At 47.8% G+C, this 27,990-nt stretch overlaps 1 protein-coding gene across 1 annotated transcript in view; it reads right to left on the reverse strand.

The window, feature by feature from the left end:
* The window catches only part of COL17A1 (collagen type XVII alpha 1 chain), a 261,339-nt gene that overhangs the window by 173,439 nt on the left and 59,910 nt on the right, over window positions 1-27,990 (reverse strand). Inside the window, exons 9-12 of the mRNA XM_068111347.2 lie at window positions 20,146-20,193; window positions 19,907-19,933; window positions 19,691-19,738; window positions 19,228-19,416 (exon numbers count right to left, since the gene is read on the reverse strand). Coding sequence (XP_067967448.2) covers window positions 19,228-19,416; window positions 19,691-19,738; window positions 19,907-19,933; window positions 20,146-20,193 — 312 coding nt within the window. The remainder of the gene's footprint in view (window positions 1-19,227; window positions 19,417-19,690; window positions 19,739-19,906; window positions 19,934-20,145; window positions 20,194-27,990) is intronic.

Genomic DNA, 27,990 nt, shown 5'->3' on the forward strand with positions numbered 1-27,990 from the left:
TTAACCGACTCGGTGGTTATGTAGAAGTTTTCAACATACTCGGTAATGATATGGACGTTTTTAACCTACTCGGTGGTTATGTAGAAGTTTTCAACATATTCGGTGGTGATATGGACGTTTTTAACCGACTCGGTGGTTATGTAGAAGTTTTCAACATACTCGGTAATGATATGGACGTTTTTAACCTACTCGGTGGTTATGTAGAAGTTTTCAACATACTCGGTAATGATATGGACGTTTTTAACCTACTCGGTGGTTATGTAGAAGTTTTCAACATACTCGGTAATGATATGGACGTTTTTAACCGACTCGGTGGTTATGTAGAAGTTTTCAACATACTCGGTAATGATATGGACGTTTTTAACCTACTCGGTGGTTATGTAGAAGTTTTCAACATACTCGGTAATGATATGGACGTTTTTAACCTACTCAGTGGTTATGTAGAAGTTTTCAACATACTCGGTAATGATGTGGACGTTTTTAACCTACTCGGTGGTTATGTATAAGTTTTCAACATATTCGGTAATGATATGGACGTTTTTAACCTACTCGGTGGTTATGTAGAAGTTTTCAACATATTCGGTAATGATGTGGACGTTTTCAACCTACTCGGTGGTTATGTAGAAGTTTTCAACATATTCGGTAATGATGTGGACGTTTTCAACCTACTCGGTGGTTATGTAGAAGTTTTCAACATATTCGGTAATGATGTGGACGTTTTCAACATACTCGGTAATGATCTAGACGTTTTCAACCTACTCGGTGGTGATGTGGACGTTTTCAACATATTCGGTAATGATCTAGACGTTTTCAACCTACTCGGTGGTGATGTGGACGTTTTCAACATACTCGGTAATGATCTAGACGTTTTCAACCTACTCGGTAATGATGTGGACGTTTTCAACCTACTCGGTGGTTATGTAGAAGTTTTCAACATATTCGGTAATGATATGGACGTTTTCAACCTACTCGGTGGTTATGTAGAAGTTTTCAACATATTCGGTAATGATATGGACGTTTTTAACCTACTCGGTGGTTATGTAGAAGTTTTCAACATATTCGGTAATGATGTGGACGTTTTCAACATACTCGGTAATGATCTAGACGTTTTCAACCTACTCGGTAATGATGTGGACGTTTTCAACATACTCGGTAATGATGTGGACGTTTTCAACATACTCGGTAATGATGTGGACGTTTTCAACCTACTCGGTGGTGATGTAGAAGTTTTCAACATATTCCATTATTCGGTAATGATGTGGACGTTTTCAACATACTCGGTAATGATCTAGACGTTTTCAACCTACTCGGTAATGATGTGGACGTTTTCAACATACTCGGTAATGATCTAGACGTTTTCAACCTACTCGGTAATGATGTGGACGTTTTCAACATACTCGGTAATGATCTAGACGTTTTCAACCTACTCGGTAATGATGTGGACGTTTTCAACATACTCGGTAATGATCTGGACGTTTTCAACATACTCGGTAATGATGTGGACGTTTTTAACCTACTCGGTGGTTATGTAGAAGTTTTCAACATACTCGGTAATGATGTGGACGTTTTCAACATACTCGGTAATGATCTAGACGTTTTCAACATACTCGGTAATGATGTGGACGTTTTTAACCTACTCGGTGGTTATGTAGAAGTTTTCAACATACTCGGTAATGATATGGACGTTTTTAACCTACTCGGTGGTTATGTAGAAGTTTTCAACATACTCGGTAATGATATGGACGTTTTTAGCCGACTCGGTGGTTATGTAGAAGTTTTCAACATATTCGGTAATGATGTGGACGTTTTTAACCTACTCGGTGGTTATGTAGAAGTTTTCAACATATTCGGTAATGATATGGACGTTTTTAACCGACTCGGTGGTTATGTAGAAGTTTTCAACATACTCGGTAATGATATGGACGTTTTTAACCTACTCGGTGGTTATGTAGAAGTTTTCAACATATTCGGTGGTGATATGGACGTTTTTAACCGACTTGGTGGTTATGTAGAAGTTTTCAACATACTCGGTAATGATATGGACGTTTTTAACCTACTCGGTGGTTATGTAGAAGTTTTCAACATACTCGGTAATGATATGGACGTTTTTAACCTACTCGGTGGTTATGTAGAAGTTTTCAACATACTCGGTAATGATATGGACGTTTTTAACCGACTCGGTGGTTATGTAGAAGTTTTCAACATACTCGGTAATGATATGGACGTTTTTAACCTACTCGGTGGTTATGTAGAAGTTTTCAACATACTCGGTAATGATATGGACGTTTTTAACCTACTCGGTGGTTATGTAGAAGTTTTCAACATACTCGGTAATGATGTGGACGTTTTTAACCTACTCGGTGGTTATGTAGAAGTTTTCAACATATTCGGTAATGATATGGACGTTTTTAACCTACTCGGTGGTTATGTAGAAGTTTTCAACATATTCGGTAATGATGTGGACGTTTTCAACCTACTCGGTGGTTATGTAGAAGTTTTCAACATATTCGGTAATGATGTGGACGTTTTCAACCTACTCGGTGGTTATGTAGAAGTTTTCAACATATTCGGTAATGATGTGGACGTTTTCAACATACTCGGTAATGATCTCGACGTTTTCAACATACTCGGTAATGATCTAGACGTTTTCAACCTACTCGGTGGTGATGTGGACGTTTTCAACATATTCGGTAATGATCTAGACGTTTTCAACCTACTCGGTGGTGATGTGGACGTTTTCAACATACTCGGTAATGATCTAGACGTTTTCAACCTACTCGGTAATGATGTGGACGTTTTCAACCTACTCGGTGGTTATGTAGAAGTTTTCAACATATTCGGTAATGATATGGACGTTTTCAACCAACTCGGTGGTTATGTAGAAGTTTTCAACATATTCGGTAATGATATGGACGTTTTTAACCTACTCGGTGGTTATGTAGAAGTTTTCAACATATTCGGTAATGATGTGGACGTTTTCAACATACTCGGTAATGATCTAGACGTTTTCAACCTACTCGGTAATGATGTGGACGTTTTCAACCTACTCGGTGGTTATGTAGAAGTTTTCAACATATTCGGTAATGATATGGACGTTTTCAACCTACTCGGTGGTTATGTCGAAGTTTTCAACATATTCGGTAATGATATGGACGTTTTTAACCTACTCGGTGGTTATGTAGAAGTTTTCAACATATTCGGTAATGATCGAGACGTTTTCAACCTACTCGGTAATGATGTGGACATTTTCAACATACTCGGTAATGATGTGGACGTTTTCAACCTACTCGGTGGTGATGTAGAAGTTTTCAACATATTCCATTATTCGGTAATGATGTGGACGTTTTCAACATACTCGGTAATGATCTAGACGTTTTCAACCTACTCGGTAATGATGTGGACGTTTTCAACATACTCGGTAATGATCTAGACGTTTTCAACCTACTCGGTAATGATGTGGACGTTTTCAACATACTCAGTAATGATCTAGACGTTTTCAACCTACTCGGTAATGATGTGGACGTTTTCAACATACTCGGTAATGATCTGGACGTTTTCAACATACTCGGTAATGATGTGGACGTTTTTAACCTACTCGGTGGTTATGTAGAAGTTTTCAACATACTCGGTAATGATGTGGACGTTTTCAACATACTCGGTAATGATCTAGACGTTTTCAACATACTCGGTAATGATGTGGACGTTTTTAACCTACTCGGTGGTTATGTAGAAGTTTTCAACATACTCGGTAATGATGTGGACGTTTTTAACCGACTCGGTGGTTATGTAGAAGTTTTCAACATACTCGGTAATGATGTGGACGTTTTCAAACCTACTCGGTGGTTATGTAGAAGTTTTCAACATACTCGGTAATGATCTAGAAGTTTTCAACATACTCGGTAATGATCTAGACGTTTTCAACCTACTCGGTAATGATATGGACGTTTTTAACCAACTCGGTGGTTATGTAGAAGTTTTCAACATATTCGGCAATGATATGGACGTTTTCAAACCTACTCGGTGGTTATGTAGAAGTTTTCAACATACTCGGTAATGATATGGACGTTTTTAACCGACTCGGTGGTTATGTAGAAGTTTTCAACATACTCGGTAATGATATGGACGTTTTTAACATACTCGGTAATGATATGGACGTTTTCAAACCTACTCGGTGGTTATGTAGAAGTTTTCAACATATTCGGTAATGATGTGGACGTTTTTAACCGACTCGGTGGTTATGTAGAAGTTTTCAACATACTCGGTAATGATGTGGACGTTTTTAACCTACTCGGTGGTTATGTAGAAGTTTTCAACATACTCGGTAATGATGTGGTCGTTTTTAACCGACTCGGTGGTTATGTAGAAGTTTTCAACATACTCGGTAATGATGTGGACGTTTTTAACCTACTCGGTGGTTATGTAGAAGTTTTCAACATACTCGGTAATGATGTGGACGTTTTTAACCTACTCGGTGGTTATGTAGAAGTTTTCAACATACTCGGTAATGATATGAACGTTTTCAACCTACTCGGTAATATGGACGTTTTTAACCGACTCGGTGGTTATGTAGAAGTTTTCAACATACTCGGTAATGATGTGGACGTTTTTAACCGACTCGGTGGTTATGTAGAAGTTTTCAACATATTCGGTAATGATATGGACGTTTTTAACCGACTCGGTGGTTATGTAGAAGTTTTCAACATACTCGGTAATGATGTGGACGTTTTTAACCGACTCGGTGGTTATGTAGAAGTTTTCAACATACTCGGTAATGATCTAGACGTTTTCAACCTACTCGGTAATGATATGGACGTTTTTAACCGACTCGGTGGTTATGTAGAAGTTTTCAACATACTCGGTAATGATGTGGACGTTTTTAACCGACTCGGTGGTTATGTAGAAGTTTTCAACATATTCGGTAATGATATGGACGTTTTTAACCGACTCGGTGGTTATGTAGAAGTTTTCAACATACTCGGTAATGATGTGGACGTTTTTAACCGACTCGGTGGTTATGTAGAAGTTTTCAACATACTCGGTAATGATCTAGACGTTTTCAACCTACTCGGTAATGATATGGACGTTTTTAACCGACTCGGTGGTTATGTAGAAGTTTTCAACATACTCGGTAATGATCTGGACATTTTTAACCGACTCGGTGGTTATGTAGAAGTTTTCAACATACTCGGTAATGATGTGGACGTTTTTAACCTACTCGGTGGTTATGTAGCATTTTCAACATACTCGGTAATGATGTGGACGTTTTTAACCGACTCGGTGGTTATGTAGAAGTTTTCAACATACTCGGTAATGATCTAGACGTTTTCAACCTACTCGGTGGTTATGTAGAAGTTTTCAACATACTCGGTAATGATGTGGACGTTTTTAACCTACTCGGTGGTTATGTAGAAGTTTTCAACATACTCGGTAATGATGTGGACGTTTTTAACCTACTCGGTGGTTATGTAGAAGTTTTCAACATACTCGGTAATGATATGGACGTTTTCAACCTACTCGGTAATGATATGGACGTTTTTAACCGACTCGGTGGTTATGTAGAAGTTTTCAACATACTCGGTAATGATGTGGACGTTTTTAACCGACTCGGTGGTTATGTAGAAGTTTTCAACATATTCGGTAATGATATGGACGTTTTTAAACGACTCAGTGGTTATGTAGAAGTTTTCAACATACTCGGTAATGATGTGGACGTTTTTAATCGACTCGGTGGTTATGTAGAAGTTTTCAACATACTCGGTAATGATCTAGACGTTTTCAACCTACTCGGTAATGATATGGACGTTTTTAACCGACTCGGTGGTTATGTTGAAGTTTTCAACATACTCGGTAATGATGTGGACGTTTTTAACCGACTCGGTGGTTATGTAGAAGTTTTCAACATATTCGGTAATGATATGGACGTTTTTAACCGACTCGGTGGTTATGTAGAAGTTTTCAACATACTCGGTAATGATGTGGACGTTTTTAACCGACTCGGTGGTTATGTAGAAGTTTTCAACATACTCGGTAATGATCTAGACGTTTTCAACCTACTCGGTAATGATATGGACGTTTTTAACCGACTCAGTGGTTATGTAGAAGTTTTCAACATACTCGGTAATGATGTGGACGTTTTTAACCGACTCGGTGGTTATGTAGAAGTTTTCAACATACTCGGTAATGATGTGGACGTTTTTAACCGACTCGGTGGTTATGTAGAAGTTTTCAACATACTCGGTAATGATGTGGACGTTTTTAACCGACTCGGTGGTTATGTAGAAGTTTTCAACATACTCGGTAATGATATGGACGTTTTTAACTGACTCGGTGGTTATGTAGAAGTTTTTAACCGACTCGGTAATGATGTGGACGTTTTTAACCGACTCGGTGGTTATGTAGAAGTTTTCAACATACTCGGTAATGATGTGGACGTTTTTAACCTACTCGGTGGTTATGTAGAAGTTTTCAACATACTCGGTAATGATGTGGACGTTTTTAACCTACTCGGTGGTTATGTAGAAGTTTTCAACATACTCGGTAATGATATGGACGTTTTTAACCGACTCGGTGGTTATGTAGAAGTTTTCAACATACTCGGTAATGATGTGGACGTTTTTAACCGACTCGGTGGTTATGTAGAAGTTTTCAACATACTCGGTAATGATGTGGACGTTTTTAACCTACTCGGTGGTTATGTAGAAGTTTTCAACATACTCGGTAATGATGTGGACGTTTTTAACCGACTCGGTGGTTATGTAGAAGTTTTCAACATACTCGGTAATGATATGGACGTTTTTAACCTACTCGGTGGTTATGTAGAAGTTTTCAACATACTCGGTAATGATGTGGACGTTTTTAACCGACTCGGTGGTTATGTAGAAGTTTTCAACATATTCGGTAATGATGTGGACGTTTTTAACCTACTCGGTGGTTATGTAGAAGTTTTCAACATACTCGGTAATGGTGTGGACGTTTTTAACCAACTCGGTGGTTATGTAGAAGTTTTCAACATATTCGGTAATGATGTGGACGTTTTTAACCTACTCGGTGGTTATGTAGAAGTTTTCAACATACTCGGTAATGATATGGACGTTTTTAACCGACTCGGTGGTTATGTAGAAGTTTTCAACATATTCGGTAATGATATGGACGTTTTTAACCTACTCGGTGGTGATGTAGAAGTTTTCAACATACTCGGTAATGATATGGACGTTTTTAACCGACTCGGTGGTTATGTAGAAGTTTTCAACATATTCGGTAATGATATGGACGTTTTTAACCTACTCGGTGGTTATGTAGAAGTTTTCAACATACTCGGTAATGATGTGGACGTTTTTAACCGACTCGGTGGTTATGTAGAAGTTTTCAACATATTCGGTAATGATGTGGACGTTTTTAACCTACTCGGTGGTTATGTAGAAGTTTTCAACATACTCGGTAATGGTGTGGACGTTTTTAACCAACTCGGTGGTTATGTAGAAGTTTTCAACATATTCGGTAATGATGTGGACGTTTTTAACCTACTCGGTGGTTATGTAGAAGTTTTCAACATACTCGGTAATGATATGGACGTTTTTAACCGACTCGGTGGTTATGTAGAAGTTTTCAACATACTCGGTAATGATATGGACGTTTTTAACCGACTCGGTGGTTATGTAGAAGTTTTCAACATACTCGGTAATGATATGGACGTTTTTAACCGACTCGGTGGTTATGTAGAAGTTTTCAACATACTCGGTAATGATATGGACGTTTTTAACCTACTCGGTGGTTATGTAGAAGTTTTCAACATATTCGGTAATGATGTGGACGTTTTTAACCGACTCGGTGGTTATGTAGAAGTTTTCAACATATTCGGTAATGATATGGACGTTTTTAACCTACTCGGTGGTGATGTGGACGTTTTTAACCGACTCGGTGGTTATGTAGAAGTTTTCAACATACTCGGTAATGATATGGACGTTTTTAACCTACTCGGTGGTTATGTAGAAGTTTTCAACATACTCGGTAATGATATGGACGTTTTTAACCTACTCGGTGGTTATGTAGAAGTTTTCAACATACTCGGTAATGATATGGACGTTTTTAACCTACTCGGTGGTTATGTAGAAGTTTTCAACATATTCGGTAATGATGTGGACGTTTTTAACCTACTCGGTGGTTATGTAGAAGTTTTCAACATACTCGGTAATGATATGGACGTTTTTAACCGACTCGGTGGTTATGTAGAAGTTTTCAACATATTCGGTAATGATGTGGACGTTTTTAACCTACTCGGTGGTTATGTAGAAGTTTTCAACATATTCGGTAATGATGTGGACGTTTTTAACCTACTCGGTGGTTATGTAGAAGTTTTCAACACACTCGGTAATGATGTGGACGTTTTTAACCGACTCGGTGGTTATGTAGAAGTTTTCAACCTACTCGGTGGTGATGTGGACGTTTTTAACCTACTCGGTGGTGATGTGGACGTTTTTAACATACTCGGTAATGATGTGGACGTTTTTAACCTACTCGGTGGTTATGTAGAAGTTTTCAACATATTCGGTAATGATGTGGACGTTTTTAACCTACTCGGTGGTTATGTAGAGGTTTTCAACATATTCGGTAATGATGTGGACGTTTTTAACCTACTCGGTAATGATGTAGATGTTATAAGCCTACTCGGTAATGATGTAGACGTTTTTAAACCGACTCGGTAATGATGTAGACGTTTTTAAACCGACTCGGTGGTTATGTAGACGTTTTCAACATACTCGGTAATGATATGGACGTTTTTAACCGACTCGGTGGTTATGTAGACGTTTTCAACATACTCGGTAATGATGTGGACGTTTTCAAACCTACTCGGTGGTTATGTAGACGTTTTCAACATACTCGGTAATGATGTGGACGTTTTTAACCTACTCGGTGGTTATGTAGAAGTTTTCAACATATTCGGTAATGATGTGGACGTTTTCAACCTACTCGGTGGTTATGTAGAAGTTTTCAACATATTCGGTAATGATGTGGACGTTTTTAACATACTCGGTAGTGATGTGGACGTTTTTAACCTCCTCGGTAGTGATGTGGACGTTTTTAACATACTCGGTAGTGATGTGGACGTTTTTAACCTACTCGGTGGTGATGTGGACGTTTTTAACATACTCGGTAGTGATGTGGACGTTTTTAACCTACTCGGTAGTGATGTGGACGTTTTGTTTTTTTTTTGTTTTTTTGTTTTGTTTTGTTTTGTATACAAGATCGAGGCTCGTGAAAGAGCGAACATTAATCACACAGAAAGACAAACCGACACATAAAACATATAACATCGGGAGCGGTAGACAAGATGGGGAGAGAGGGGGAAGGACACAAACACAACATTTGAGAGCAGGGACCGAGAGACATGGAGACATCGAGAAATCTGAGAGAGGGCGAGGGCTTTTGGGGGGGGCATGGGAAGGGGGCGGTGGGAGAGGTATAAAACATATGGACACTGCCAGGACTTCCAGGAAAGAAGTTGGAATTTCAAACAAGGTGGATCTGGGGTGAATTAGCGGGGGTAGAAAAGATCAAGGTTTTGGATGGGGGAAGATAAGAGATGGTGGTGAACAGCTGTTTTAAAGACCTGGAGGGAGGAGTGGGATTGAAGGGAGTGAGGGAGTTTGTTCCAGAGGCGGGAGAAAAGAGGAATGAAAGAGTGAAGGTGAGCAGAGAGCCGAGATTTCGGCAGTTTAACCATCAGAGGGTTGCTGGCAGATCTTGTGCGACCTGTAGGAATATTTGGGGGACAGAGCACAGAGAGAGTTGGGGGTGCAAGGCCGGAGAGGAGTCGGTAGAAGACAGAAAGACCACCTACCTGTCTGCGGTGAGTGAGTGAAAGGCCCTCAGAGATAGCTTCATCGCGGGAGATTCCAATAATTCTGAAAGCTTTGGTTTCAACAGATGAAGCCGAGCTAGGTGTGAGGCAGGAGCACCGGCCCATAGGGGAGAACAGTATTCCATTGAGCTGCGGATGAAAGCCTTGTATGTGGTGAGGAGCTCAGGTGTGCCGAGGAAGGACTTCGCACGACGGAGGATGCCCAGTCGGCGACTGGCTTTGGCGGCCAGCTTGGAAATGTGGTTTTCCCAAGAAAGATCATGGCAGATAGTGAGACCCAAAAGCTTGAGCGACAGAACTTCTTGGAGAGGATTGTTGAGAAAGTAGATGGGAGGGTTGTCCAGTCGATCTTTTCGGAGAGACATAGTAAGAGTGTGAGATTTGTCAGGATTGAAAGACATGTTCCACTTGTTTGACCAGTCTGTGATTTTGTCCAAGTCTTCAGAGAGTGAGGAGGCTGCAGACTGCCGATCTGAGGGAAGAGGAATGGAGCGGCAGAGAGTGGAGTCATCAGCAAAGAGATAGAGAGGATTTTCAAGAGAGTCAGAGAGATCATTGATGAAGACCAGAAAAAGCACGGGGCCCAGAACACTGCCTTGGGGAACTCCAGCCTGAACAGGAAGAGGAGATGAGAGAAACCCATTCAGGGCCACACGTTGACGACGACTAGAGAGGAAGTCCGCCAGCCATGCGTGGAGATTTCCATGGATACCAAAGGAGGAGAGTTTGGTGAGCAGAGCGGGGTGCCAGACCGTGTCGAAGGCACGTGATATGTCGAGGGAGACAGCTCTAATTTCCTGTTTGGCATTGAGGACCTCCATCCATTGTTGAGACAGCAGAAGCAGCATGTCCAGAGTAGAGTGACCTGGTCTGAAACCAAATTGATGATCAGAGATCAAGCCATTGGAGAAGAGGAAAGATTTCATATCCGAAGCAATGATGGATTCCATGACTTTGCTGATAATTGGGAGAAGGCTGATTGGTCTGTAGTTGCTAGGATTTGTTTTTGCACCTTTTTTGTGCAAAGCGGTGATGTTGGCTGATTTCCAAGCAGATGGCAGTTGACCTTGAGCAAAAGAGAGGGTGAAGAGAACAGAGAGAGGGTGAGATAGAGCAGCAGAGCAGGATTTTAGGACCCGTGGGCTGATGCCGTCGGGTCCAGTTGCAGAATCAGAGTCGAGGGTTGACAGAAACTTTTCCACCTTGTCAGGAGGAAAGGACACGGAGTCCAGGAGCAGCAGGGTATGACTGGGTATGGTGGGTACAGAGAGGGATGGGTTTGGGACACAAGATTTAGAGGCAAACACAGAGTTGAGGCATTCAGCTTTTTCACGTGCGGAGTCAGCTGTGTAGCCGTTTGAGGTAAGGGAGGGGATGGAGGGGGAACAAACACCAGAAACGGATTTGACCAGACGCCACCAGGATTTGGAAGAGGGAGACAGATAAGAGAGTTCGGTCTTGAGAACGGAGAGATATTGTTTCCTGGCTCTCCTGAGGGTGGACACACACTTGTTTCGGGCTTTGTGAAAGGAAATGAGATTTCCTTCCGTTGGATTTGCTTTCCAGGAGACGAAGGCAAGTTGTTTCTGGGCAACAGCCTCACCACAAGATTCCGTGTACCATGGACGGGAGGAAGGGTATGACAACTGAAGACGAGATGGGATAAATCTGTGCATGAGAGAGAGCAATTTACTTTGGAAGAATTCCCAGGATGAGTTGATGTCAGAGGTGGTAGAGATGGGAGACCAGTCCAGATGATTGATGGCTGCTTGAAGACCGTGCCAGTTGGCCTGAGTGAAATGCCAGACTCGTCGACGCTGAGCAGGCTCCCTGAGGATGGTCAGAGAGATGTCCACTTTAACAAGGACATGATCAGATGATCCGATCGGAGCAGAAGAAGAGCAGCAGACATTTTCAGGGAAGTTAGTCATAACCAAGTCCAGAAGAGAAGATGTTCCGTTGACTGAGATCCGGGTCGGGAAATTGACAGATTGTGTCAGTCCCAGTGAGTCGCAGAAGTCCTTTGCTGAAGAGCCATGGCTGGTGAGAGAGGTACCCACACCCAGCCAACTGGCATGGTGACAATTGAAATCACCACATATGAGGAAGAGAGAGTTGGGATGAGTAGATAGAAGTTGGTCCATATCATCAGACAGCGAGATGTAGATGGAGTCATCACTGTTTGGTGGACGGTACAACACACATATGAACAAGAGGTGGGAGCGAAGGGGAAGCCGTAGCCAGAGGTATTCCTGGGGGTGAGGTGGAGAGAGTGCAGTGCAGGGCGAGTGAGGAAGAGAGTTTTTGATAAAGATAGCAACCCCGCCTCCAGGACGAGGCTCAGGTCTATCATACCGGAGGAGGGAGTAGCCCGGGAGAGATACTATGGAATCAGAGACATCATAAAGGAGGAAAGTTTCTGTTAAGCAGATCACGTCTGGTTTGACAGAAGCAACCTGTATGGAGAGATCAGTTAAGTTTGAACGAAGGCCCCGGATGTTTGAGGTCCATACCGTTAATGAAGAGGAAGGGGGAGCATCAGATACAGAACAGGGGGGAGGAGGCGTAGGGTAAGATGTGGAAGAGGTGGAAGAGATAGGGAGAGCTGTTGAAGGTGTGTCAGAGATTTCAGAATAGCTCGGAGAAAGGGAAGGATGGGGCGGACAAAAGGTTTGATGGTGATTGGGTGAGCCACAATGAGGTGTTATTTGAGGAGGGGGAAGAGCGAGGCAGAAGGTTGGGGGAGATGGAGGTGAGAGTTTGAAGGGGGAAGAAGCGGGGAGGACGCTTTGAGGAGGGGGAGTGAGAGGGGGGAAATTGAGAAGCAATGAGGGTGGGGAGATTTGAAGGGGAGGGGTGAGGGGGGAGTTTGGGAGGGAAGGGACAAGGGGAGGGATTTGAAAGGGATGGGATATGGGGGAGATTTGGAGGGGAGGGGTGAGGCAGGAGTCTAGGAGGGGAGGGGCGAGGGGGCGTCTTGGCGGGGAGGGGTGAGGGGGTAGTTTAGGAGGGAGGGGGCAAGGGGGGAGATTTGAAAGGGATGGGTGATGGGGAAGATTTGGAGGGGAGGGGTGATGGGGAAGATTTGGAGGGGAGGGGTTATGGGGAAGATTTGGAGGGGAGGGGTGAGATTGGATTTTTGAAAGTGTACAATTTATGGGAAACGAACATTTATTGCAAAATGAGTTTCTTGTGACCTTCGAGTTAAAAATACGTTTAAGGACGCTGGATGGAGGATGGAGTGCAGGAGAGTTTAGGGAATGTAGAAAAAAGGCACTATAGGAGATGGATATTTTTTTTGGGATGAATTGATTTGGTGAGCAAGTCGAAAGAAGCCTTTTAAAGAAGAAGAAGAAAAAGGTGTTATAAAATATGACGGAATACATAACTTGAGGGGAAAGTGTAAACATTGAAGGTTAATGAGTGAAAACTATCTGGGGAAATGGGGGAGAAACACGTGGTCGAAGAACGAACGAACGAATAAGAATGAATAAACGAATGAGAACAGAGAAGGAAATGTGTTTTTTTTTTTTTTGAGTTGAGATTTACACAAGGAAGTAGGCTATGGGTGAAAAGCCTGGGAATACAGAGAACGAAAGTTATTGGATCACAAACGACGGACCGCTGAGAGAAAAACAAAGCCTCAAGGTTGTACAGTGCACACTGTACAAGGCCTCAAGACACGACACGGCAAACAGACGATCAATTTATGAAAGATAAACACCGAGAAACAACCAAAGTTGCACACAATAACTTCACACACCGAAAGATAAATACAGTTTCGACAAAATACAATTGTGAACAGACTTAACTTCGAAAAACGTGGAGACCGTGTGGAGCTTCGAAAATCCCTCCCACCGTCTCCGAGATCTCGCGAGATCTCAATGTAGACGTTTTTAACCTACTCGGTAGTGATGTAGACGTTTTTTATTTACTCGGTAGTGATGTAGACGTTTTTAACCTACTCGGTAGTGATGTAGACGTTTTTTATTTACTCGGTAGTGATGTAGACGTTTTAAACTTACTCGGTAGTGATGTAGACGTTTTTAACCTACTCGGTAGTGATGTCGACGTTTTTAACCTCGGTAGTGATGTAGACGTTTTTAACCTACTCGGTAGTGATGTAGACGTTTTTTATTTACTCGGTAGTGATGTAGACGTTTTAAACTTACTCGGTAGTGATGTAGACGTTTTTAACCTCGGTAGTGATGTAGACGTTTTTTATTTACTCGGTAGTGATGTAGACGTTTTTAACTTACTCGGTAGTGATGTAGAACTAGACTTTTTTAACCTACTCGGTAGTGATGTAGACGTTTTTAACCTCGGTAGTGATGTAGACGTTTTTTATTTACTCGGTCGTGATGTGGACGTTTTTAACTTACTCGGTAGTGATGTTGTAGCGGCTGCCGCTGGGGTTACACAATCGCCTTGCACCTATCAAGGACGCGGAGCGATCACCAGGCCGGGCTCGTCCAGGACGCCCGGGCAGGCCCGCGCTCGACTTGCCAGGCCTCGGTCGGGACGCCCGGGCAGGCTCGCCCTCAACTTGCCAGGCCGCAGCCGGGACGCGGGGCCACGCCCCCTGGCGCCAGGCCTGGGCAAACCCCCTGGCGGAATAGATATATATTGCTGACCGTAAAACGTTTTTCCCAGAGTGCCTGAGTGTTTGATTCGAATAAAGCAGCTCAGATGAATTCAAGCTTTTTGTCGCGTCCATTCTTTCGATCGACGTGGGAGCCACAGCTCCTTCATTGGTGACCTACCGACATGGACACGGCAGTGACGCTTAAACTGCCTACCTTCTGGGAGGCTCACGCGGCTGTTTGGTTCGCTCAGGCGGACTCTCAGTTCGCCCTGCGAGGCATCACCGCGGACGACACCCGCTTCCACCATGTTGTGGCGGCGCTTGGTTCCGCCACCGCGGCCCGCGCCTTGAGCCTCCTCGAGCACCCGCCGGCTGCTGACAAATACGGCGCGATTAAGAAGCTTCTCCTCGATGCTTTCGCCCTCCCAGCGGCGGAACGCGCACGGCGCCTGCTCGATTTGCCTGAGCTCGGCGACACGCGCCCTTCCGAGCGAATGGACTACATGCTTTCGCTGCTCGGCGAGCACTCTCCGGCATTCCTGTTCCGGGAGCTGTTCCTCCGTCAGCTGCCTAACCCGGTACGCCTCGCCCTGGCAAGCACGACGATCACAGATCCCCGGGCCCTTGCCAGAGAAGCCGACAAAATCTCCGCCGCGGGACAGCGCATCGCAGCGGCGACATGGGACCCGCCGCCGCCTGATGCACCATCCATGGCGCCCGAGCACCCGGCGCGTTCGACGGCCGAACTGCCGACGCAATTGGCGGCCGCTATACCGAGCCGACCACGTCCAGCACGACGTCCGAAGCCTCCACCCGACCAAGCGTGGTGTTCCTTTCATGCCAGGTTCGGACAGAAGTCCCGGACATGCCGACCCCCGTGCACCTTCGGCGGGTCGGGAAACGGCCAGGCCGGCGTTCATTACCTGCCATGAGCGCCGGCCACAGTCACACGGGCAACTTACTGTTCATCACGGACAAAGCGTCCGGACGGCGCTTCCTGTGCGACACCGGCGCCCAACTGAGCGTCATGCCCGCCTCTGACCAGGACAGGCAATCCGCGGTTTGCGGCCCCTCCTTGGTTGCGGCCAACGGATCGACTATCCGCACCTTCGGCCCGCGCAACGTCACCCTCTGCTTCGGCGGCCAACGCTTTGCTTGGACGTTTGTAACCGCCAACGTGCCCATGGCTCTGCTAGGCGCCGACTTCCTCTGCGCACACGGACTGCTGGTGGACGTCCAACGGCGTCGTTTAATCAACGCTGAAACCTTCAGCTCCCTGGTATGCACATTAAGCAGCTCCGCGCCGACCGAGCTGGCATGCACCGTCCCGGCGGCGAACGAGTTTGCTCGCCTGCTCGCGGAGTTCCCGGCCCTCACGCGGCCGACGTTTTCGGCCGTCGCAGTACGGCATGGGATCGAGCACCACATACCTACCACGGGCCCGCCGGTCTACGCCAGGGCCCGCCGCCTCGACCCAGCCAAGCTTGCCGTTGCGAAGGCCGAATTCGACGCGTTGGAGCACCTCGGCATCGTGCGGCGCTCCGATAGCGCGTGGGCCTCGCCACTGCACATCGTGCCAAAGCCGGGGGGTGGATGGCGCCCGTGTGGCGACTACCGCCGTCTTAATGACGCTACAACACCCGACAGGTACCCGATCCCGCATATCCAAGACTTCTCCGCCCGTCTGGCGGGACGGGTCATTTTTTCGAAAATTGATCTCATACGGGGATATCACCAGGTACCTGTCAGGGCGGCCGACGTCCCTAAAACGGCAGTCATCACGCCGTTCGGCTTATTCGAGTTCTTGCGGATGCCGTTTGGTCTCAAGAACGCGGCTCAGGCGTTCCAGCGCTTGATGGACGGCGTGCTGCGTGACCTGCCGTTCCTTTTCGTTTACCTGGACGACATCCTCGTCGCCAGCACGTCCCGGGCCGAGCACCTCCTCCACCTCCGAACACTGTTCGGGCGCCTCAGCGAGCACGGCCTCATCGTCAACCCGGCCAAATGCCACTTCGGCACGACGGCCGTTGATTTTTTGGGCCACCACATCACCAAGAACGGGGCTGTGCCGCTGCCAACCAAGGTCGAGGCCATCACCACTTTCCCGCGTCCCCGCACCATAAAGGCCCTGCAGGAATTCCTGGGAATGGTGAATTTTTATCACCGCTTCGTGCCCCGCGCTGCTCAACTCATGCGGCCCCTCTACGAAGCCCTCCGGGGCAAGCCGGCCAAGCACGACATCGCCTGGTCCGCAGCAATGGATGCGGCCTTCCAAAGCTCAAAGCGGGCCCTCGCCGACGCAACACTGCTCGCTCACCCGGTGCTCAACGCTCCCATCGCCCTCACCACGGATGCCTCCGACTACGCGGTGGGCGCCGTACATGAGCAATGGGTGAGCGGGGTTTGGCAGCCACTCGCTTTTTTCAGCCGGCAGCTCCGGCCGAACGAGCTCAAATACAGCACGTTTGACCGGGAGCTCCTCGGTCTACACCTGGCCGTCCGCCATTTCCGCCACCTCCTGGAGGGCCGACCTTTCACGGCGTTCGTCGACCACAAGCCGTTGGTTTACGCCATGGCCAAGGTCACGGAGCCATGGTCGGCCCGCCAACAGCGCCACCTCTCCGCCGTGTCGGAGTTTACCACGGACATCCGGCACGTCGCCGGCAAAAACAACGCCGTGGCCGACTGTCTTTCCCGGGCCAGCGCGAACGCGGTCCACCTGGGCGTGGATTTTGCGCTTATGGCGGCGGACCAAACCACCGACACCACGGTGCAAGCCCTCCGGGCGGCGGACACGGGCCTCCGCCTGGCCGACATCCCCTGCGCGGACACTGTCCTGCTCTGCGACGTCTCCCAGGGCCGGCCTCGCCCCATCGTGCCCGTCACCTGGCAACGCCGCATCTTCGCCTCCCTCCACGGCCTTTCCCACCCGGGCCGGAATGCTTCCCAGAAGCTGGTGTCGGCGCGTTTCGTCTGGCACGGCCTTCGTCGGGACGTCCGCGATTGGACCAGCGCCTGCACCGCCTGCCAACGGGCCAAGGTCCACCGACACACCCAGGCCCCGCTGGCACCTTTCACCGTGCCCGAACGACGTTTCGACCACGTCAACGTGGATCTGGTGGGCCCCCTTCCCCCATCACGAGGGTTCACACACCTGCTCACCATGGTGGACAGGACCACCAGGTGGCCGGAGGCCGTTCCCCTCGTCTCCACCACCACCGCCGACGTGGCGCAGGCCTTCATCGCCACCTGGGTCGCCCGCTTCGGCGCACCGGCGGACATCTCGTCAGACCGCGGACCACAGTTCACCTCCGAGCTGTGGGGCGCGGTCGCCCGCAACCTGGGGGTCAAGCTCCACCGTACTACGGCCTACCACCCCCAAGCAAACGGGTTGTGCGAGCGATTCCACCGCTCCATGAAGGCCGCGCTCATGGCCGGCCTTCAAGACGGCGGTTGGGCCGACCGGCTGCCGTGGGTCCTTTTGGGCCTTCGCACGGCCCCCAAGGAGGACCTCCAGGCATCCACCGCCGAGCTGGTCTATGGCCAGGTGCTACGCGTCCCGGGCGAATTCGTGCCCGACGCTACCAGCCCCTGGTCCGCAGCTCGCCAGCGCTCGGACCTCCAGGAGGCCGCCCGACGGTTTGCCCCCGTGCCGACATCCCACCACGGTGACCCCCAGTCCTACGTCCCCCCAGCACTCCGCACCGCGGAGTATGTTTTTGTGCGTCACGACGCACATCGGCGGCCACTCCAGCCGCCGTACGACGGGCCCTTCCGGGTGCTGCGACGGGACGACAAGTCGTTCGTCATCGACATCGGCGGCAGGTCGGACCGGATTGCAGTGGACCGCCTCAAGCCGGCGCACGTGGACGTCGACCACCCACCACGGGTGGCCCTCCCGCCGCGGCGAGGCCGCCCCCCGTCCACGGTGCCCCCCACTCGACCGCCCACCACCTCACCGGACCCCCTCCCACGACCCGCCAGGGGTCGCTTCGGCCGGGTCATCAGGACCCCCCTCAAGTTGACCCTGCCGGTGCAAGTCGATTCTGGGGGGACGTGTGTAGCGGCTGCCGCTGGGGTTACACAATCGCCTTGCACCTATCAAGGACGCGGAGCGATCACCAGGCCGGGCTCGTCCAGGACGCCCGGGCAGGCCCGCGCTCGACTTGCCAGGCCTCGGTCGGGACGCCCGGGCAGGCTCGCCCTCAACTTGCCAGGCCGCAGCCGGGACGCGGGGCCACGCCCCCTGGCGCCAGGCTTGGGCAAACCCCCTGGCGGAATAGATATATATTGCTGACCGTAAAACGTTTTTCCCAGAGTGCCTGAGTGTTTGATTCGAATAAAGCAGCTCAGATGAATTCAAGCTTTTTGTCGCGTCCATTCTTTCGATCGACGTGGGAGCCACAGCTCCTTCAATGTAGACGTTTTTAACCTACTCGGTAGTGATGTAGACGTTTTTAACCTCGGTAGTGATGTAGACGTTTTTTATTTACTCGGTAGTGATGTAGACGTTTTTAACCGACTCGGTAGTGATGTAGACGTTTTTAACGTACTCGGTAGTGATGTAGACGTTTTTAACCTCGGTAGTGATGTAGACGTTTTTTATTTACTCGGTAGTGATGTAGACGTTTTTAACCTACTCGGTAGTGATGCAGACGTTTTTAACGTACTCGGTAGTGATGTAGACGTTTTAAACCACAGGCATTTTTGTTTGTGAACCAACTGTTTATTGCTACCCGTCGAGATAGTGAATGAAAAAGAACCATGGCTGGCTCAAACTCACCCTTGTGTGAGACACGTTCCGCCTTCACCCAGGTCTCATCATCTGACAAACTTCGAGCTTCAACCTTGGCTTTCTTTGGGATTGGCAATGTCCGGTTGGCATCTCCTTTACTGCTCCGGCCTCGTGGAGGGCTTATGCTGGTCGATCTACTCCCCTTTGTTAGACGTTTTACATCATCCAGCTCCGACCCTGTGTGCAAAGGATGAAAGGGAAGTTTTAAAATCAGTGTACGATTACAGAAAGTAGATGAAGCTCGTCATTATTAATTTGTGGAATTATGTGAACGGATGAGTGTGGAGTCATTGAGCCATTGAAGACATAAGCCGAGCTGGCGAGACATGAGCAATAGCATGACTTATGTTGCATTGGGCATGATGAGAAATTGTGATCAGGAAGTGGTGTCTGGGTGCCGGCAGGACCAAACAGGTGTCACGGAGTCCCTCGAGGAGTACGCACGACTTACATCGAGTAGATGGAGAAGAACTTTGGAGTCGTTGGCGGATTTGACTTTCTGTTGGTGAAAATAGGAACAGAGCCGACATGATAACTTACGGTCATAATGGACCTTCATGTAAATGACAAACTTTACACATTTGTGTGACCACTTGAGAGCACCCAGGTGTGTACACAGGTAATCGAAAGCAGCACAAGCGAATCGACGAAGAGAAAAAGTGCTCACCTCTGCTTTGGCTGCGCCCTCTTGTTTCTAGCGAGAATAGGAGGAAGAAGAAGAAGCAGACATTAGAGATGGTTATGTAAAAGCATAATGATGCATTTGAGCAACATATTAAGCAGGCATCCTCTTAAAAATAAACTCTCCTACTAGTTATCATGATAACCGGATGTGCATTCCATCAAACTCATGAAATCCCATAAATCTGTAAAGGTGCATACAAAGAGTGGAAGATGCTCACTTACCTATTGTATGCTGTGGACCTTCAGGAGAGGAAGGGCGGCTCGTAAAGTCTGAAACATAAGAAATAAAGTCATCAGAACATTAAACATGGACGGAAGCTCGTTATTTGTCAGTACTAAAGTCATGCAACCTGTGTGAGCCAATCACATGTTCATAAGGGCAAATGATACACCTGGCTTCATGGATTTAGCAAAACATCCAAATCAAATGTTATATCAAATGGAGAAACACCATGAGGAGGGCAGTTCAAAAGAGGAAACAAAATCAAACGGATTGTGAGATTACATGTCCTTCTGTGAGATGTCGCAAACTATTCCTTCGTACACACCTGGGGCAGTATCAGGGAGAAACACCTGTTTTAAACACGAACTACTTGCATATGATAAGCATCCAATGGGTGCTGGAGTGAAGTTCGAAGCAGCACTATTTCAGGAATGAAGTCGGAGATTGAAAGAGGTGGATTTGGGGTGTATTCATGGGGGTGCAAAAGATCAAGGTTTTGGATGGGGGAAGATAAGAGATGGTGGTGAACAGCTGTTTTAAAGACCTTGAGGGAGGAGTGGGATTGAAGAGAGTGAGGGAGTTTGTTCCAGAGGTGCGAGAAAAGAGGAATGAAGGAGTGAAGGTGAGCAGAGTCTTGATTTTGGCAGTTTAACCATAAGAGGGTTGCAGGCAGATCTTGTGCGACCTGTAGGAATATTTGGGGGACAGAGCCCAGAGAGAGCTGGGGGGGGCAAGGCCAGAGAGGAGTCGGTAGAAGACAGAAAGACCACCAACCTGCCTGCGGTGAGTAAGTGAAAGGCCCTCGGAGTTAGCTTCATCGCAGGAGATTCCAATGATTCTGAATGCTTTGGTTTCAACAGCGTGAAGACGAGCTAGGTGTGAGGCAGGTGCACCGGCCCAGAGGGGAGAGCAGTAATCCATTGAGCTGCGGATGAAAGCCTTGTATGTGGTGAGGAGCTCAGGTGTGCCAAGGAAGGACTTCGCACGATGGAGGATGCCCAGTCGGCGACTGGCTTTGGAGGCCAGCTTGGAAATGTGGTTTTCCCAGGAAAGATCATGGCAGATCGTGAGACCCAAAAGCTTGAGTGACAGAACTTCTTGGAGAGGATTATTCAGAAAGTGGATGGGAGGGTTGTCCAGTCGATCTTTTCAGAGAGACATCGTAAGAGAGTGAGATTTGTCAGGATTGAAAGACATGTTCCACTTGTTTGCCCAGTCTGTGATTTTGTCCAGGTCTGCAGAGAGTGAGGAGGCTGCAGACTGCCTATCTGAGGGATGAGGAATGGAGCGGCAGAGAGTGGAGTCATCAGCAAAGAGATACAGAGGATTTTCCAGAGAGTCGGAGAGATCATTGATGAAGACCAGAAAAAGCACAGGGCCCAGAACACTGCCTTGGGGAACTCCAGCCTGAACAGGAAGAGGAGATGAGAGAAACCCATTCAGGGCCACACGTTGACTACGACCAGAGAGGAAGTCCACCAGCCATGCGTGGAGATTTCCATGGATACCAAAGGAGAGTTTGGTGAGCAGAGCGGGGTGCCAGACCGTATCGAAGGCACGTGATATATCAAGGGAGACAGCTCTGATTTCCTGTTTGGCATTGAGGACCTCCATCTGAGGGATCAAACGAAACAAATGTACTGCCTGCAAAACATCATGACAAAATGGAGAATTCCATTCAGTTTTCGAGGAGTATATATCCTTCTCTCTTCCCTCAAGAGCATGTGGTCACAGCGGGTGGTTTCACCACGTGTCTGGGTTCTTAAAGTGTTGTGACGATGCCATGATGGCCACAATAATAATAATAATAATAATTCATTTATTTTGTATAGCGCTTTTCATGAAGCCCAAAGGCGCTTTGACAGAGTGCAAAACATAATGCATAACAAAACATGAAAACAACAATTGCAAAAAGACAAGAATCAATAGGGAAATATTTAAAGCAAAAGGAGGGAGAAGGAGAAGTGATAGTCAGGGGTTAAATGCTGTGGGTTGAATGTTGAATGCAGTGCTGAACAGGTGGGTCTTGAGTGATGTTTTGAATGTGGTGAGTGAGGAGGAGTCTCTGATGGTGTGAGGTAGTGAGTTCCAGAGGGTGGGAGCAGCGATGGAGAAGGCCCTGTCCCCCCAGGATCTGAATTTGGTCCGGATGGGGGGGGGTCAGGAGGTTGGTACCAGCAGAGCGGAGGTTGCGGGTGGGAGTGTGTCTGGAGAGGAGGTCAGCCAGGTAGGATGGGGCCAGGTTATGGAGGGCTTTGTAGGTCAAGAGGAGGATTTTGTACTGGATTCTCTGGGAGATGGGGAGCCAGTGAAGCTTGTAAAGGACGGGGGTGATGTGGTCACGGGTCCGGGAATGGGTGAGTAGACGGGCAGCGGAGTTCTGAATGTATTGGAGTTTATTGGTGATTGTTGAGGGTGAACCATAGAGGAGGCTATTGCAGTAGTCCAGACGGGAGGTGATGAAGGCGTGGATGAGGGTTTCTGCAGCCTTGGAGGAGAGGGATGAGCGGAGACGGGCGATGTTTTTCAGGTGAAAGAAGGCTGTCTTTGTGATCTGTTTAGTGTATTTGTCGAAGGAGAGGGTTTGGTCAAAGATGACGCCAAGATTCCGGATGAGAGGGGAGGTGGATACTGGGATACCGTCGATGTTGAGGGCAAAGTTATGGGTGGATTTTGTGAGCGTTTTTGGGCCAATGATGATTATTTCAGATTTATCACAGTTTAGTTTGAGGAAGTTGATTTGAAGCCAGAATTTTATTTCAGAGATGCAGTTTGTCAGGATAGAGTGGGTGTCGGTGGAGCCGGACTTGGTGGAGATGAAAAGCTGGATGTCATCGGCGAAGCAGTGGAATTGGAGACCATGATGGCGGATTAAGTGACCGAGGGGGGACAGGTAAAGGATGAAGAGGAGGGGGCCAAGAACTGAACCTTGGGGGACACCTTGGGGGAGGGGAGCAGTGGGGGATTTGCAGTTATTGATGGAGATGAACTGGCGTCTGTCAGAGAGGTATGATTTAATCCAAGAGAGGGCAGTGCCGGTAACGTTAAAGGTGGATTCAAGTCGGGTGAGGAGGATGGTGTGATCGATGGTGTCAAAGGCAGCGCTGAGGTCGAGGAGGACGAGAATGTTGAGGTTGCCAGCGTCAGAGGAGAGGAGAAGGTCGTGGGTGATTTTGAGGAGAGCAGTTTCAGTACTGTGGTTGGAGCGGAATCCGGATTGGAATGTTTCATACAGGTTATTGGCAGAGAGGTGATGTTTGAGTTGAGTGGCTACAGCGCGTTCCAAAACTTTCGACAGAAAGGGTAGGTTGGAGATGGGTCTGAAGTTGTTTAGGGTGTCAGGGTTTAAACCAGGTTTTTTTAGAATGGGGGTAACAGCAGCAATTTTGAGGGATGGTGGGACGATGCCTGTAGACAGGGAGGAGTTTATTGTTGCAATGATAAGTGGAGAGAGAGCAGGGAGGGAGGCCTTGACAAAACTGGAGGGGATGGGGTCAAGAGTGCAGGTGGCAGTTTTCATTCCTATGAGGAGTTCAGAGAGGTCAGTAGGGGAGACTGGGGAGAATTGAGACAGGGGAAGGCAGGATAAGGGGGGGGCAGGTGGTTGGAGGGGGAGCGGGTGTGGCGGTGGTCAAGCTGTTGTAGATGTTGTCAATTTTGCGTTGGAAGAAAGAAAGGAAGGAGATGCAGTTGTCTACTGTGAATGACTGGGTGGTGGTGTCCAGGGGGCGGAGGAGTTTGTTTATTGTCGAGAAGAGTGCTTTTGGGTTTCCGGAGCCAGAGTGGATAATTTGAGAGTAGTAGGCGGAGCGGGCGTGGGAGAGGGCATCTTTGTAGTGTTGTAGGTGGTCCTTGTAGGCTTGGGATTTAACTGTGAGACCTGTTTTATTGCGGAGTCTTTCAAGTTGGCGAGCACGAGTTTTCATCAGGCGGAGTTCAGGGGTAAACCAGGGAGCAGAATGGGTGAAAGAAACTGTTTTGGTTTTTAAAGGCGCAAGCTGGTCAAGGCAGGAGGAGAGAGTGTGGTTGTAGTAGTCAGTGAGGTCGGAAGGGGTGTGGAGGTCAATTAAGGGAGAAGTGGACATTTTTTCAGAGAGGGTGGATGAGAATGAGGTTGGTGAAAGAGCGTTTAGCTTACGGAAGTTGATAGTGCGATAATGTCTTGGTGTTGGGGTGGGGATGTTGATGGTCATAGTGATGGCTAAGTGGTCAGAGAGGGTGAGGTCGGAGCCAGAGAGATGGTGCAAAATTAATCCAGTGGAGCAGACAAGGTCCAAAATGTGACCACGGATATGCGTAGGAAAGTTGACATGTTGAGTGAGGTTAAAGCAGGTGAGTAAATCAGTGAAGTCAGTGGTTATTGTGGAGTCAGTGGAGTCCATGTGGATATTGAAATCACCAAGGAGGAGGATTGAGGGGGAGAGGGAACATAGCTGGGTCAGAAAGTAGGAGAAGTCAGACAGGAATAATGGGTGTGGTTTGGGAGGGAGGTAGACGACAGCCATGACTGACTGCGTGCGACCAGAGAGTTTAAAAGCCAGGTGTTCAAAGGATGAGGCGATGGGGATGAGGCTGGTCCTGATGCCTTGACGGTGGATAACGGCAATTCCACCACCTCGGCCCTCCGAGCGTGGTTTATTGACGTAGGAATATCCATTGGGTGTGGTGAGGTTGAGCGTGTAGTAGTCCAGTGGTTGTTGCCAGGTTTCGGTGAGACAGAGAAAGTCCAGTTTGTTCTCCAGGATGTAGTCGTTGAGGATGAGGCATTTGTTGTTGAGGGACCGGGTGTTGAACAGGGTGAGCTTGATGTTGTTTTGAACAGCGGGGATGAATTCAGGTGATTTAGCCAGGGTTCGCAGGCAGGAGGTGCGATTTTGTGCGTTGCCGTGACTAGGTGCGCTGGGACGATGAGTGGGAGTGCGCTGAGCCGACCAGAGGACGGGGATGGAGTGACCTGATTGTACATATACAAACTTACGACCGGAGCCACGGTGAATGTACCTGGGTCGTCGGAGGAGTCCATTTGATTTGATGGCAGAGATGCATGATGGGGTGGAGCGGGTATTGAGCAGAAGGAGCCTTGCGGCGGAGTACCGCAGAGCCATGCCAGGCAGGAGCGGAGAGGCGAGCACGAGGCCAAGGTTGAGGTGAAACAATGGTTCCAACGCACGGGAGCAGGCCCAAGGAAACGAAGGAGCCAGGTAGGTGAAGCCAGGAGCAGAGTCGGGACCAAGCAGAGGGCAGACAGGAGCAAAGAGACGATCACGAGGCCAAGGTTGATCACGGCAAAGCGGGAAATGCAGCGGCAATCAACCGCCGCCGCTACAAATCAAGATCACGGCGGGAAAACCGCCGCCACACCGCTGCGAAGGACACAACCCACGAGAGCGTGCCCGAGGAAACAGCGAGCAGGCGAAGGAGCGGGGTAGGCGAAGCAGGGAGCAGAGCCGGGACTATGCGGAGGGCAGACTCAATGGCCAAAAAATCCGCACGACCACCAAAAAAGCAAGCTACAGACAGTGGCCCAGTCGAAGAAGCGGCGAGCATGTGACGCCTGCGTCCTCTTCAGACCGGACCGGAAGCGGCAGCCCTATATTTTCTTTTCTGAACATATAAATGAACATTTTCTGCTTCAATCTCCTTGTATATGCTTTTCTAAAACTATATTTTAATGCAACAAAAGGCCAATCCACGTATTGTCTGCAACAATAGTGGAATTATTGACCCTTTCGCCCCTTGCCATTCCTTCATTCTCTCCCCACCCCCTACCTAATGCACCCTCTTCCTTTCTTCCTCCTCTCCTTATTCCTTCAACTCGTCGAACTTCCTATTTACTGCCCCTTCCCCCCTAACTCCCTCCCATTTCATCCCCATAACATTCCATTCCTCCTTCCCAAATTCCAAACCCCTCACCCCCCCCCCCCCCCCAATGCATACATACTATGAAGATTGCACATCTCTCGTACGTTACCCACAGGCACCTTTATGCTGAGGTTCCTCTTCACAGGAGAATAAACCACCGTTTAGAGGCCATTTTTCCCCGCAAAGCGGGGGTTGGCCTTTTCGGGGACCGTGGTAGTTGTTGTTTTTTGGTCCCCTTTTTGAAGCAATGTTTTACGGCCGGATGCCCTTCCTGACGCCAACCCTTTTTGCCGCCTTCAACGACAAACAGGGAATTACCAGTGAACTGGTACTCAATTAGCCGACCTCGGCAGGATGAAAGGCTGAGTCAACCCCCCTGGCGTTAATTCGGCGATCGACCGAGATTCGAACACCAGGATCCTAGGATCCTAAGCCGGCACCCTAGCCGCTAGCCCAACACCAGGGATCTTCACAGGAGAATAACCAATAATAATCCTCATCGCTCTGTCTCTCAACCTTTCATTTGAGCATCCTCAACCCTTTATTTGAGCATCCTCAACCCTTTATTTGAGCATCCTCAACCCTTTATTTGAGCATCCTCAACCCTTTATTTGAGCACCCTCAACCCTTCATTTGAACATCCTCAACCCTTTATTTGAGCACCCTCAACCCTTTATTTGAGCATCCTCAACCCTTTATTTGAGCATCCTCAACCCTTTATTTGAGCATCCTCAACCCTTTATTTGAGCACCCTCAACCCTTTATTTGAGCACCCTCAACCCTTCATTTGAGCACCCTCAACCCTTTATTTGAGCACCCTCAACCCTTTATTTGAGCACCCTCAACCCTTTATTTGAGCATCCTCAACCCTTTATTTGAGCACCCTCAACCCTTCATTTGAACATCCTCAACCCTTTATTTGAGCACCCTCAACCCTTTATTTGAGCATCCTCAACCCTTTATTTGAGCACCCTCAATCCTTCCTTTGAGCACCCTCAACCCTTTATTTGAGCACCCTCAACCCTTTATTTGAGCACCCTCAACCCTTTATTTGAGCACCCTCAACCCTTTATTTGAGCATCCTCAACCCTTTATTTGAGCATCCTCAACCCTTTATTTGAGCACCCTCAACCCTTTATTTGAGCATCCTCAACCCTTTATTTGAGCACCCTCAACCCTTTATTTGAGCACCCTCAACCCTTTATTTGAGCACCCTCAACCCTTTATTTGAGCATCCTCAACCCTTTATTTGAGCACCCTCAACCCTTTATTTGAGCACCCTCAACCCTTTATTTGAGCACCCTCAACCCTTTATTTGAGCATCCTCAACCCTTTATTTGAACATCCTCAACCCTTTATTTGAGCACCCTCAACCCTTTATTTGAGCATCCTCAACCCTTTATTTGAGCATCCTCAACCCTTTATTTGAGCACCCTCAACCCTTTATTTGAGCACCCTCAACCCTTTATTTGAGCATCCTCAACCCTTTATTTGAGCATCCTCAACCCTTTATTTGAGCACCCTCAACCCTTCATTTGAGCACCCTCAACCCTTCATTTGAGCATCCTCAACCCTTCATTTGAACATCCTCAACCCTTTATTTGAGCACCCTCAACCCTTTATTTGAGCACCCTCAACCCTTTATTTGAGCATCCTCAACCCTTCATTTGAGCATCCTCAACCCTTTATTTGAGCATCCTCAACCCTTCATTTGAGCATCCTCAACCCTTTATTTGAGCACCCTCAACCCTTCATTTGAACATCCTCAACCCTTCATTTGAACATCCTCAACCCTTTATTTGAGCACCCTCAACCCTTCATTTGAACATCCTCAACCCTTTATTTGAGCACCCTCAACCCTTTATTTGAGCATCCTCAACCCTTTATTTGAGCATCCTCAACCCTTTATTTGAGCACCCTCAACCCTTCATTTGAGCACCCTCAACCCTTCATTTGAACATCCTCAACCCTTTATTTGAGCA

Source organism: Myxine glutinosa, chromosome 3 (assembly GCF_964187855.1).
Source record: "Myxine glutinosa chromosome 3, kmMyxGlut1.1, whole genome shotgun sequence".
In the NCBI taxonomy this organism is placed as follows: Eukaryota; Metazoa; Chordata; class Myxini; order Myxiniformes; family Myxinidae; genus Myxine; species Myxine glutinosa.